This window comes from Staurois parvus, unplaced genomic scaffold (genome assembly GCF_062004578.1).
Source record: "Staurois parvus isolate SC_StPar_1 unplaced genomic scaffold, SC_StPar_1.0 ptg000715l, whole genome shotgun sequence".
Taxonomy (NCBI): domain Eukaryota; kingdom Metazoa; phylum Chordata; class Amphibia; order Anura; family Ranidae; genus Staurois; species Staurois parvus.
Window position 1 is genome coordinate 11,183,927 of NW_028318511.1, and position 15,165 is coordinate 11,199,091.

General features: G+C 40.6%; 1 protein-coding gene across 1 annotated transcript in view; it reads right to left on the minus strand.

The window, feature by feature from the left end:
• Positions 1-15,165, minus strand: part of SLC25A45 (solute carrier family 25 member 45) — a 48,816-nt gene that overhangs the window by 16,668 nt on the left and 16,983 nt on the right. The window contains exons 3-4 of the mRNA XM_089653603.1: positions 8,130-8,173; positions 7,904-7,975 (exon numbers count right to left, since the gene is read on the minus strand). Coding sequence (XP_089509729.1) covers positions 7,904-7,975; positions 8,130-8,173 — 116 coding nt within the window. The remainder of the gene's footprint in view (positions 1-7,903; positions 7,976-8,129; positions 8,174-15,165) is intronic.

Genomic DNA, 15,165 nt, shown 5'->3' on the forward strand with positions numbered 1-15,165 from the left:
CTCTGACAGAAGGAACACATGTTTAGCGGTTGAAACATTGTATCTATTAGTTTACATTTAGGATACAGATGTTTCAACCACTGTACATGTGAAGAAGTTGTGAGAGAACTGTCAGAAATAGAGGAACTCTGCACATACACTTTTTGCCGGCTTGGAATTATTCTTCTTTTCATCCTACTTCTTCTTCTTCTTCATCCTCAGAAGAAGAGGATGAGGATGAGGATGAAGAAGAAGAAGAAGAAGAAGAAGAAGAAGAAGAAGAAGAAGAAGTAGGATGAAAAGAAGAATAATTCCAAGCCGGCAAAAAGTGTATGTGCAGAGTTCCTCTATTTCTGACAGTTCTCTCACAGCTTCTTCACATGTACAGCGGTTGAAACATCTGTATCCTAAATGGAAACTAATAGATACAATTTGTATCTATTAGTTTCCATTTAGGATACAGATATTTCAACCGCTGTACATGTGAAGAAGCTGTGAGAGAACTGTCAGAAATAGAGGAACTCTGCACATACACTTTTTGCCGGCTTGGAATTATTCTTCTTTTCATTCTTCTTCTTCTTCCTCATCCTCATCCTCATCCTCTTCTTCTGAGGATGAGGATGATGAAGAAGAAGAAGAAGAAGTAGGATGAAAAGAAGAATAATTCCAAGCCGGCAAAAAGTGTATGTGCAGAGTTCCTCTATTCTGCAGATACACTTAGAGGAGCTCTGCAGATACACTTAGAGGAGCTCTGCACATACACTTTTTGCCGGCTTGGAATTAATCTTATTTTCATCCTACTTCTTCTTCTTCTTCTTCTTCTTCTTCATCCTCATCCTCAGAAGAAGAAGAGGATGAGGATGAGGATGAAGAAGAAGAAGAAGTAGGATGAAAATAAGAATAATTCCAAACCGGAAAAAAGTGTATGTGCAGAGCTCCTCTAAGTGTATCTGCAGAGCTCCTCTAAGTGTATCTGCAGAATAGAGGAACTCTGCACATACACTTTTTGCCGGAAACCGCTGTATGGAGTGAATGTCCCAGAACTGTCAGAAATAGACTATTTATGACAGTTCTGGGACATTCACTGCATACAGCTGTTTTAACCGCTGTATGGAGGGAATGTCATGGAACTGTCAGAAATAGACTATTAATGACAGTTCTGGGACTGTCCTTCAATGCAGCGGTTGAAACATTGTATGTATTTGTTTCCATAAATGGATCCATTTATGGAAACAAATACATACAATGTTTCAACCGCTGTATGGAAGGACAGTCCCACAACTGTCATTAATAGTCTATTTCTGACAGTTCCATGACATTCCCTCCATACAGCGGTTAAAACAGCTGTATGGAGTGAATGTCCCAGATCTATCAGAAATAGACTATTTATGACAGTTCTGGGACATTCACTGCATACAGCTGTTTTAACCGCTGTATGGAGGGAATGTCATGGAACTGTCAGAAATAGACTATTAATGACAGTTCTGGGACTGTCCTTCAATGCAGCGGTTGAAACATTGTATGTATTTGTTTCCATAAATGGATCCATTTATGGAAACAAATACATACAATGTTTCAACCGCTGCATGGAAGGACAGTCCCAGAACTGTCATTAATAGTCTATTTCTGACAGTTCCATGACATTCCCTCCATACAGCGGTTAAAACAGCTGTATGGAGTGAATGTCCCAGATCTATCAGAAATAGACTATTTATGACAGTTCTGGGACATTCACTGCATACAGCTGTTTTAACCGCTGTATGGAGGGAATGTCATGGAACTGTCAGAAATAGACTATTAATGACAGTTCTGGGACTGTCCTTCCATGCAGCGGTTGAAACATTGTATGTATTTGTTTCCATAAATGGATCCATTTATGGAAACAAATACATACAATGTTTCAACCGCTGTATGGAAGGACAGTCCCACAACTGTCATTAATAGTCTATTTCTGACAGTTCCATGACATTCCCTCCATACAGCGGTTAAAACAGCTGTATGGAGTGAATGTCCCAGATCTATCAGAAATAGACTATTTATGACAGTTCTGGGACATTCACTGCATACAGCTGTTTTAACCGCTGTATGGAGGGAATGTCATGGAACTGTCAGAAATAGACTATTAATGACAGTTCTGGGACTGTCCTTCAATGCAGCGGTTGAAACATTGTATGTATTTGTTTCCATAAATGGATCCATTTATGGAAACAAATACATACAATGTTTCAACCGCTGCATGGAAGGACAGTCCCAGAACTGTCATTAATAGTCTATTTCTGACAGTTCCATGACATTCCCTCCATACAGCGGTTAAAACAGCTGTATGGAGTGAATGTCCCAGATCTATCAGAAATAGACTATTTATGACAGTTCTGGGACATTCACTGCATACAGCTGTTTTAACCGCTGTATGGAGGGAATGTCATGGAACTGTCAGAAATAGACTATTAATGACAGTTCTGGGACTGTCCTTCAATGCAGCGGTTGAAACATTGTATGTATTTGTTTCCATAAATGGATCCATTTATGGAAACAAATACATACAATGTTTCAACCGCTGCATGGAAGGACAGTCCCAGAACTGTCATTAATAGTCTATTTCTGACAGTTCCATGACATTCCCTCCATACAGCGGTTAAAACAGCTGTATGGAGTGAATGTCCCAGATCTATCAGAAATAGACTATTTATGACAGTTCTGGGACATTCACTGCATACAGCTGTTTTAACCGCTGTATGGAGGGAATGTCATGGAACTGTCAGAAATAGACTATTAATGACAGTTCTGGGACTGTCCTTCCATGCAGCGGTTGAAACATTGTATGTATTTGTTTCCATAAATGGATCCATTTATGGAAACAAATACATACAATGTTTCAACCGCTGCATGGAAGGACAGTCCCAGAACTGTCATTAATAGTCTATTTCTGACAGTTCCATGACATTCCCTCCATACAGCGGTTAAAACAGCTGTATGGAGTGAATGTCCCAGATCTATCAGAAATAGACTATTTATGACAGTTCTGGGACATTCACTGCATACAGCTGTTTTAACCGCTGTATGGAGGGAATGTCATGGAACTGTCAGAAATAGACTATTAATGACAGTTCTGGGACTGTCCTTCAATGCAGCGGTTGAAACATTGTATGTATTTGTTTCCATAAATGGATCCATTTATGGAAACAAATACATACAATGTTTCAACCGCTGCATGGAAGGACAGTCCCAGAACTGTCATTAATAGTCTATTTCTGACAGTTCTATGACATTCCCTCCATACAGCGGTTGAAACCGCTGTATGGAGTGAATGTCCCAGAACTGTCAGAAATAGACAGAAACTGTCACAGAACTGTCCTTCTTCTCATCCTTCTCCTTCTTCTCATCCTTCTTCTCATCCTTCTTCTCATCCTTCTCCTTCTTCTCATCCTTCTCCTTCTTCTCATCCTTCTCCTTCTGCTCATCCTTCTTCTCATCCTTCTCCTTCTTCTCATCCTTCTCCTTCTCCTTCTTCTCATCCTTCTCCTTCTCCTTCTTCTCATCCTTCTCCTTCTCATCCTTCTCCTTCTCCTTCTCATCCTTCTCCTTCTTCTCATCCTTCTCCTTCTTCTCATCCTTCTCCTTCTCCTTCTTCTCATCCTTCTCCTTCTCCTTCTCATCCTTCTCCTTCTTCTCATCCTTCTCCTTCTCCTCATCCTTTTTCTTCTCATCCTTCTCCTTCTCCTTCTTCTCATCCTTCTCCTTCTTCTCATCCTTCTCCTTCTTCTCATCCTTCTCCTTCTTCTCATCCTTCTCCTTCTTCTCATCCTTCTCCTTCTTCTCCTTCTTCTCATCATTCTCCTTCTTCTCATCCTTCTCCTTCTTCTCATCCTTCTCATCCTTCTTCTCATCCTTCTTCTTCTCATCCTTCTCCTTCTTCTCATCCTTCTCCTTCTCCTTCTTCTCATCCTTCTCCTTCTTCTCATCCTTCTCCTTCTTCTCATCCTTCTCCTTCTCATCCTTCTCCTTCTCCTTCTTCTCTTCCTTCTCCTTCTTCTCATCCTTCTCCTTCTTCTCATCCTTCTTCTTCTCATCCTTCTCCTCCTTCTTCTCATCCTTCTTCTCATCCTTCTTCTTCTCATCCTTCTCCTTCTTCTCATCCTTCTCCTTCTCCTTCTTCTCATCCTTCTCCTTCTTCTCATCCTTCTCCTTCTTCTCATCCTTCTCCTTCTTCTCATCCTTCTCCTTCTTCTCATCCTTCTCCTTCTCCTTCTTCTCTTCCTTCTCCTTCTTATCATCCTTCTCCTTCTTCTCATCATTCTCCTTCTTCTCATCCTTCTCCTTCTTCTCATCCTTCTTCTTCTCATCCTTTTCCTTCTTCTCATCCTTCTTCTTCTCATCCTTCTTCTTCTCATCCTTCTCCTTCTCATCCTTCTCTTTCTTCTCATCCTTCTCCTTCTCCTTCTTCTCATCCTTCTCCTTCTTCTCATCCTTCTCCTTCTCCTTCTTCTCATCCTTCTCCTTATTCTCAGCCTTCTTCTTCTCATCCTTCTCCTTCTCATCCTTCTCCTTCTCATCCTTCTCCTTCTTCTCATCCTTCTCCTTCTTCTCATCCTTCTCCTTCTCCTTCTTCTCATCCTTCTCCTTCTCCTTCTTCTCATCCTTCTCCTTCTCCTTCTTCTCATCCTTCTCCTTCTTCTCATCCTTCTCCTTCTTCTCATCCTTCTCCTTCTCCTTCTTCTCATCCTTCTCCTTCTCCTCATCCTTTTTCTTCTCATCCTTCTCCTTCTCCTTCTTCTCATCCTTCTCCTTCTTCTCATCCTTCTCCTTCTTCTCATCCTTCTCCTTCTTCTCATCCTTCTCCTTCTTCTCCTTCTTCTCATCATTCTCCTTCTTCTCATCCTTCTCCTTCTTCTCATCCTTCTCATCCTTCTTCTCATCCTTCTTCTTCTCATCCTTCTCCTTCTTCTCATCCTTCTCCTTCTCCTTCTTCTCATCCTTCTCCTTCTTCTCATCCTTCTCCTTCTCATCCTTCTCCTTCTCCTTCTTCTCTTCCTTCTCCTTCTTCTCATCCTTCTCCTTCTTCTCATCCTTCTTCTTCTCATCCTTCTCCTCCTTCTTCTCATCCTTCTTCTCATCCTTCTTCTTCTCATCCTTCTCCTTCTTCTCATCCTTCTCCTTCTCCTTCTTCTCATCCTTCTCCTTCTTCTCATCCTTCTCCTTCTTCTCATCCTTCTCCTTCTTCTCATCCTTCTCCTTCTCCTTCTTCTCTTCCTTCTCCTTCTTATCATCCTTCTCCTTCTTCTCATCATTCTCCTTCTTCTCATCCTTCTCCTTCTTCTCATCCTTCTTCTTCTCATCCTTTTCCTTCTTCTCATCCTTCTTCTTCTCATCCTTCTTCTTCTCATCCTTCTCCTTCTCATCCTTCTCTTTCTTCTCATCCTTCTCCTTCTCCTTCTTCTCATCCTTCTCCTTCTTCTCATCCTTCTCCTTCTCCTTCTTCTCATCCTTCTCCTTATTCTCAGCCTTCTTCTTCTCATCCTTCTCCTTCTCATCCTTCTCCTTCTCATCCTTCTCCTTCTTCTCATCCTTCTCCTTCTTCTCATCCTTCTCCTTCTCCTTCTTCTCATCCTTCTCCTTCTCCTTCTTCTCATCCTTCTCCTTCTCCTTCTTCTCATCCTTCTCCTTCTTCTCATCCTTCTCCTTCTTCTCATCCTTCTCCTTCTCCTTCTTCTCATCCTTCTCCTTCTCCTTCTTCTCATCCTTCTCCTTCTCCTTCTCCTTCCTCATCTCCAAGGGCATTTAAATTAAAGGTACAGTGTTCTGCACTAATTTAAAGGCTCTCTGAAGCCTAGAAACCCTTTAAATAAGTCATCTTCGTAGCGGAGAAATTCGCATCGAATCGAATTTCACACTGGAATTCGCCGAATCAGCCGAATCGAATTTTTCATTTCTTCGCTCATCTCTAGTCACTAGCACAGAATCCCCTTTAAAGTAATTCCCTAAAAAATGGTGACTATCCCCTCACTCGCTCTCCTATTGACAATAGACCCCAGGATAGTGAGGTCAAATCTCCCAAATGGGGACACAATAAAAACCTGACAGAGGCTCTAACCCTTACTACTAATTAGAATACTCCAAATTTTTGAGTTGTACTTTAATTCCAATTTAACTTTTTCTAGGCAGGTATTAGACAACCCTTTGGCCTCATAAAATAGGCGTACAGATGTGTATGCCCGTGCAAAGGGCTGTCTTCAGCTGCCCAGAGTGCACAGGTGTTCCATGCAGGGGCTTCAAGCAGCCTGTTGAAATCAATGACAGGCAGGCAGTTGCATGGATCTGCACAGATCTCCATGCACATCATAGAGTGGACATCCGTGCAAGTAAAATGCATGAATCAGAATACAGTCTGCATCCTGATCCATGCATTGCACCCGCACGTGCGCTTTCCAGGATTCAAGTGGATCCATGCAGTTGGTTGCCTTTCATTGATTTCATCAGTCTGCATGCATGCCCAGGCACAAAACACCTGTTCATCCTGGGCTGCTGAAGACAACCTTTCATACAGTTGTACGGATTAGTATGCCTGTGTGAATGAGGCCTAAATTAACCAATTGCAGACTCTGGGTGTTATACACACGCCCAAAAAATGTCATCATTGTACACAGGGCATATGTAGAATGTCCATGCCTTCTATCCTGCTGCTGAGACCTCCTCCCCCAGCCCCGTCCCTGTACCGTGTACCCTGCTCGGATTATTGTCAGCTGCCTTGCTGAGTACACAAAGAAGGTCCAGGCAACTGGAGCTGTTAAAAAAAAAAAAAAGCAGGCTGACAATGTTTATCAACATTACTCAGCCTCAAATACAGAAAGATACAAATAAAAATTTTTTAATTTGGTATTTTTTTGTTTATTCATCTACAGATCAAAAGGGATGAACTTCATCTGTAGATGAAGTCTGTTAAAGGAATCTGACAAGTAAAAAAAGGTTGTTTTTGTTTTAAATTAAATGTTCCTCTGTTTAATCCCTCATTAACCCTTAGTTTACTCTTATCAGCCGTAATTACCTCATTCTCCTTCTCCATTCAGTTATAATTTTTCTGCTGTTTTTTTTGTTGTTGTTTCTTTTTTAATAACTAATACTATTTAAACTTTTTTTGTTTTTGTTTGGCTTGTTCATTAGTATTTTTACACCTTTAACATATATTTCCATGCATCACATTGGACAGAGAGCAAAATTGAGAAAAAAACCAACATTACTTCATTTGTAAATAATTTTGCAATGGTTTGTACCAGAATCATAATTTTAGTGTCATTTTAAACAGGACAAATTACAGAATAAAATGCATACTTTTTATGTGCAGTAACACTATTTATTTGTAAATTAACTTTGTTAAAATTAAAAAGGGAGTTTTGTTTAATTTTATTATGTTTGCCTAAAGATTGCGGAAAAAAATCGTTGTTGCAACATTCACATAAAGAAAGCCCTGTTTGTACTTAAAAAAAATCAATATATGTATTATGTTGTTATCTTAAGTAATGACAAAGTTATAGCCGAATAGACAGGTTCAAATCAGAAATGTAAAAATTGCTCTTGTCCATAAGGGGTGTGAGAGGCGAAGTAGTTAAAATTTAATATTTATGAATACTGAGCCAATACTGGCCGTGGAATTGCAGCCAACACACCTTAGATGTGACGTAAGTAAACTGCCAGATATTTCTTTAATCCAGTTTACTCCATTAACTGGATAAACTGCATGTTAATGAAAATATTATGTATAATTATTGAATGCATAGGTAATTGGTCCAAAAATGGGCAAGTGTACATTTTCTACAAATTTTAAACACTTTTGTCTATATACCCAACCCTGTGACCCTCATCAAATGTTACATAAGACAACAATCACATCATACCTTTTTTTTACATATTATAAAAGTATAACACTCACCGTCTCTTTCTGGTAAGTTTTCACTATGCAGTCTACAATTCCAAGGTACCTGGACTGGGTCTGTATACGTACCTAAAACATGAAAAAGTTACAATGTTTATAGTATTTCGTACTATCAGCATAAAAATATACACTTGCACTGATATTTTGTTTTATTAGTCAGAAGTGGAAGCTTATTTATGGGATGTGACTTCATTTTACTCATCATCAGACTTGGGTTTTTCACCTTAACTGTGTCTATTGGATGTCCAACAACCAGCCCAAGTGCTCCTAAAAAGAAAAAAAAAAAAAGAGATTGAATGTAGTTAACAGTTCATGTTAAGGGGTTTAGTTCCCAACTCTATAATTTAAACTAACAGGTCTGTAGTTACTTGATAAAGACTTTGATTTTTTAAATATAGGCACCACATTAGCCTTACACCAATCCAGTGGCACTATTCCAGTCCTTAAAGAGTTCCTAAAAATTAGAATAAATGGCTTTAAAATAAAAGAGATCAATTCTTTAGGACACATGGGTGTATGTCATCTGGTTCATGAGCTTTATTCACCTTTATCCTGTCTACATATTTCTGACCATATTGATGAGTTATGCATCTAGTTTCCTATCTATCGTTTTTGGCGGTCCTAGAACACGAGGAGAATGAAAACAACCACAATATAACTAAATTTTGGAAAGCAAACACCCCAAGACCTTTTCTAAGAGGCATGGTGAGTCTTTTGAAGACTTTTTTTTCTTTGGCACAAGTTTTTGGAATACGAGGAATGAAAATTAAAATTATTTTTTTTACACAAAGTTGTCAATTTAATAAGATATTTCTCACACACATCATGGACAAACTTAGCATTACACCCCAAAACACATTCTGCTACTTCTTCTGAGTACCACATGTGTGAGACTTTCAAAGTTTGGACTGATTTTATACACCTGAGTTTGTATCTTGTGTATCACACAAATCAACCAGTGTTCTGTAATGGTCGCCTCTATTTGAATGATCAGGGAATATAACTTAGTGTAGCGTCACCTATAGCAGTCCCTGTTCCTATAAGCCAAGCAAAATAACAATGAGACAGCACACACCCACCACACCCCAATACAATACCCAACCAAGTCACTTAACAATCCTTCCCCCGAAGGAAGACCAAATAATTAATAAAGCAGACTTGAATAAATAAATAAAGTCAAATCAAAGTCCAAAAATAGAGTCCAAAATACTTGAAACAAATCCAAAAGGCTCGGATCCTCAAAAGAGTCGATGATGGATTCCAGATATTCTTCATATACCTCAAACAGAATAAAACCTAAACATAGTGTGTTATCTTAAGATCTCATAAATGTGCCACACGTGTTACATGCAAAAACTTGAGTGCCACAACAATCGTGAACAACAAAATTAAACAAAATAAATCAAAATAAATCCACTTCACACAATAAAGTAAGAGTGCATAATTACCCTAAGGTAAATAAAACCAGCATAGAATCCATAGTAGGAATGGAACTTCATCCAAGTAACATCACCTTCTCTGAATACTTCCCACAGACCTCATAAACAGACCAGGGGTCAGTATTTGAATCAAATAAGACACAATTTTATTGTAGCAACTTACATAAAAAAAAGATGAAATCATCATCCATACTGAGAGGAATGCACACAGCATCAACACTCGGCGGTAGCTCCAATGCAATGGACGTTCACATCTGAAGGAGAGTCTTAAACTACCCTGTTGAAAAAGTCCGGATGTGACGAAACGCGTCCGGGGCACGTGACCTAGTGACGCACTGACGTTTCCGGAAATGCTTCAGCGGCCATTTTGGGTTCCTATCCCCGGGACTTCCATCTACCTCCATTGGAGGTGGTTTAAGACTCTCCTTCAGATGTGAACGTCCATTGCATTGGAGCTACCGCCGAGTGTTGATGCTGTGTGCATTCCTCTCAGTATGGATGCTGATTTCATCTTTCTTTTATGTAAGTTGCTACAATAAAATTCTGTCTTATTTGATTCAAATACTGACCCCTGGTCTGTTTATGAGGTCTGTGGGAAGTGTTCAGAGAAGGTGATGTTACTTGGATGAAGTTCCATTCCTACTATGGATTCTATGCTGGTTTTATTTACCTTAGGGTAATTATGCACTCTTACTTTATTGTGTGTAGTGGATTTATTTTGATTTATTTTGTTTAATTTTGTTGTTCACGATTGTTGTGGCACTCAAGTTTTTGCATGTAACATGTGTGGCACATTTATGAGATTTTAAGATAACACACTATGTTTAGGTTTTATTCTGTTTGAGGTATATGAAGAATATCTGGAATCCATCATCGACTCTTTTGAGGATCCGAGCCTTTTGGATTTATTTCAAGTATTTTGGACTCTATTTTTGGACTTTGATTTGACTTTATTTATTCAAGTCTGCTTTATTAATTATAAGCCAAGCAAGCCTAACATACTGATATGTGCAGAGAAAAACACAGTGCTGTGGTGGTAGTAATATAAAAACCCCAGTAGTGGGAGTGCCTTTATTTGGATGAGCAATGGGTACATGTAAAAGCATACAAGCCTGTGGCTTGGAAGGGATGCCTGGGTCAGATGGACGACCCGTCCGCTCAGAGGAAATGAAATGTGGTGGTGAGTGGAGGTTTGACTGTCAGAAGCAGGAAGTCCAACATACAGCCGCAAGCGGGGGAGGAGGGCATGTTACCAAGGCGACATGTTTCACGCACATGCATTTTATCAAGTACTGGAAAAGAAGAGGTAAGCGGCCATTTTATAGGAGACCGAGCAAACAAGGGCTGGCCCTAAGCATTGTGGAAGTATTCAACGTTGTAATTGGGCCATTGTTTTACCACCCCCAACCATTACCCTCTTGAGTTGCAGAGGCAGAGGCTGGCAGTGTACACATGCTGTGGCTGCGATACTTTGCTTTGCAGCTGTGACAGGAATTATACCCCCTGTAATTCCTGCTTGTGTGGGGTCCAAGGGGTTAAATTAAGTGGTGAGCAGGCGATACAATGCCTCCTCACTTAAAATTTATATAAAGAAATGTTGTGCTAAGTTAAATCAGTAAACAACTGCTGCACTTGAGAAATCCTGAATACTGGACTTACATTAATCTTTACTGTACTGTATATAGAAAAAAAAGTGTGCTATATCCTTTAAATCCCAAATATTACATATTCACAAATCCTTTTTAAATAAAATAAACATTCAATGTATGATAACAGTAAATGAGGAACAGTGTCAAGAAAAAACATCTCCAACAAGTCCAAATCCACATATGGCATCCAAGCGCCATGAAAAGTACTCGGTACTCTAATGTAAACAATTCATGTTCCAATGTGCAGAGTGCTGATTCTGAAGGTTAAGCCTCTTACCATACCAGAATGATCTCACATAAAAAAGATCACAAGCGCTTTTTCCAAATGGAAGACCAATGCTCTCACCATCAAACTTCCAGAGATGTTTGTGATCCCGCCAACAAGATGAAGCAAGGGTGTCCCCACAGCAGAAATATGCGAAAACTCTGGAGGCACCAAACTCACTCCAATGCAGGCATCAGTCAAAAGCAACAAAAGGGAGAAGCCTCATAAGTATAGTAATTAGAAAAGCTAATTATTGCACTTACATGTTTGAGAAAGAAGACATGTGGCATGACAATCCAAACTGCTCAGCCATGGGGCCTGCCGGTGCATCCTCTGGCACTTAGATGACCATATGTGGATTTGGACTTTCATGTGACATATGAACTTTTGAACTTCTCCCTACTTGTTGCCCTGGTGACAACTCTAAAATGTTAAAATAAGAACAAAAAAGGAGAAACCACTGCACTCAGGTTTAAAAAGAGAAAAGCTGCCAGCACTGAAAATTCAGATACTTGAATGCACATATACAAATAAATAAGTTCCCCCAGATCACATCATCTCTGATGAAGCACATATGGTGGGACATATGGCGGTGACGTCATCATGCATGTGGACCTCATTGGATGGTTGGTGAAATAAAAATTGGAGGGTGTTTTTTTGGAATCCCCCTATTTATATTAAAACTATGTACTACTTTGTCGGTCCCTATAATTAGTATATACAGTATATCTAAGCTCTGACAATATTGATGGATGTAATATACTGCAATATTAGCTATAATAACAAACACAATGCTCACAGAAGCAAGGTCTTATTTATTTACAAAGGAAGTAAAACACTAACAGAGAAATCTAAACCAACATTACAGAGTATATAGAAATAAAAGCAAAGATGATAGTTATGTAAGTTTGTCCTCAGAGCTGAGAAGAGAGAAGCAGGCGTGGGCAGAACTGTGTTTAAAATCCCTCTCAGGCACCACCCACACACACCCTTGACCCGCCTGGTGTAGTCCTCCATCCAATGAGCGAACGTCCATAACTCATAAGGGGCTGTCCTCCCTACTCATTAGGAAGTATAGTATTACCCCAGCCATCCTCCCGGAAGTAGGTTGTCTCCACCAGGGGGTACTGCTGTATTGCCAACAATGCCATAATCCAGGTCAACATTCCAGTCCACATCCGGTTTCTTCCTTCTGGATAGAAGCCATGGAGTCTGTCCTTTTAGTTTCATGTCACCAGAGAATCTGGGCTGAGGCTGTCTGATTTCCATGCCCCACCCGCTAGGGGGTCTGTGTGAAATCTCAGGACAAGGATTTTGGTACGCAGTCTTTTGTTACACATGTTGTAAATACTTTACAAGATGACATTCAACAGGCCAAATGGTTCTTTGATAACCAGGCAGTAAGAATCCATAAATGTCTGATACAGAAACATGTTGCCTTCTAACATATGCTGCTTTGTGCCTGAATGGCACACCACCACCTTCTTCAGAGACAGCTTCTAAGGAACAGTCCAGACATGTCTGACATTAGGACACGTGCTTCCCAATATGTGCTGCTTTGCACCTGCATGACAACTCCTATATTGTGTCACAGTGTCAGCGCAGTGTGAACTGGGCGGAAGTGGTTAACTTTTTGGGGGGAGGTTATTTAATTAACAATGCTTTTTGTAATATGCAGCATGAGGTGGGGTTAATGTACTGTCACTGATGCATTATTGACCACTGGCAGTTAATTAACCCCTTTGTGCTGCATTTGTGGTAGTGGCACCAGTGTCAGTGTTAATAAACCATTTTTTGCTACTGCATGAAGAGGTTTATCAACACTGACACCGATGCCACTAATTCAGCACAAAGGGGTTAATTAACACTGATACTGGTTACTTATGCATCCGTGACCAGTGGCAGTACATTAACCCCCCTCATGCTGCATATTACAAATAGCATTGTTAATTAACTCCCCCCACCCCCCCAAAGAGTTAACCACTCCAGCCAGTTCACATGGGGATTGTTGTTGGGGGTTATTACATCAGCTGGCACCATTGCTGAGGATTATTGTAGCAGAAACTGGCACTGATGCTGGGGGTTATTATTGCTGCTACTGACACCAATGCTGTGAGTTGTTATTGCAGAAACTGGCACTGATCCTGGGGGTTATTATTGTTGCTACTGACACCAATGCTGTGAGTTGTTATTGCAGAAACTGGCACTGATGCTGGTGGTTTATATTGCTGCTACTGACACCAATGTGAAATATTGCTTTCGTTTTCATTTAATCTATTTCCATAAAAAGGCCCTGTAATGGTTGTGGATACTGGGCACGTAAATAGCTGCATGTATAGCAGCCATTTTGTCCATGTCACCAGTCTCCTATACCATTTCTTCATAAGAAAGCATTGCACAGTGACCTTTTCCTCTCTCCCCCTCCCATCTCCTTTCAACTCATACAATCCACAAAATCTTATGCAGGCCATAGACGGGTCGAACATCGGCCGATTTTTCGGAAAAAAAAAAACGAAACAAAAAATCGGTCGTTCGTTCGGCCAACGTTACCACCAACAATAAAAAAAATCGGCCGACTAAATCATAAAGTTCACCCCATAACTTCTGTCCCTTGCAGAACACGGCTCATGCGCAGACTTTTTATTGGTAAAACGATCGGCCGATTTGCCCATCGTTGCAGGGAAAAATCGGCCGATCGTCAAAATCAGCCATGACCGATAAAAAAAATGTGCAAAGAACCCCGAAAAACAGACGACCAATTAACCCACTAACAGTGCGAAAATCTACCAATTTTCGAACCGTCTATGGCCGGCATTAGTTGCTGGCAGACACCCCTTATCAGACTGGTAATAGGATTAGCAGAATCTAACCCCCAATATACATCACAGGGCCGATAAAAGTGTCTGACTTAGCCGGCTTCAATGACCATAAGGTTACCAGACATTGAGCCATAAATACCTTACTTGGAAGCTGGGAGAAAACACACCCCTGATGGACTCGTTCTCAGACGAGACTCTAAAACAGCAATGGGCAAACTACGGCCCGCGGGCTGTATACGGCCCGGCGGACCTTTTAATCCGGCCCGCGGAGCTAGGCTCCCGCTAGGCTCCTCTCACAGTCCGCCCTGAAGACCGGTGTAGCATGAAAATCTGTCTCCTATGAGGATCTGTTCCCCTCGACGTATCTGTGCATGTGCCGGAGATTGCCGATCGGCTGCTAATGCCTGAAACTGGCACATGCGCAGATACGTCGAGGGGGACAGATCCTCATAGGAGACAGATTTTCATGCTACACCGGAACGGCGCGGGAAAGGGCGAGAGGAACGCGCGGAGCAAAGGTAAGTGAATTGACACAGGGGGGACTTGGGGACTTAATATGGGGGATGAATTAATATGGGGAATGAATTACTATAGAGGGGATGAATTACTATATGGGGGATGAATTACTATGGGGGATGAATTACTATAGGGGGGGTGAATTACTATATGGGGGATGAATTACTATATGGGGGGTGAATTACTATATGGGGGGTGAATTACTATATGGGGGATGAATTACTATATGGGGGATTAATTACTATATGGGGGATTAATTACTATGGGGGCTGAATTACTATGGGGGATGAATTACTATGGGGGATGAATTACTATATGGGGGATGAATTACTATATGGGGGATTAATTACTATATGGGGGATGAATTACTATGGGGGATGAATTACTATGGGGGATGAATTACTATATGGGGGATGAATTACTATGGGGGATGAATTACTATGGGGGATGAATTACTATATGGGGGTTGAATTACTATGGGGGATGAATTACTATATGGGGGATGAATTACTATGGGGGATGAATTACTATATGTGGGATGAATTACTATATGGGGGATTAATTACTATGC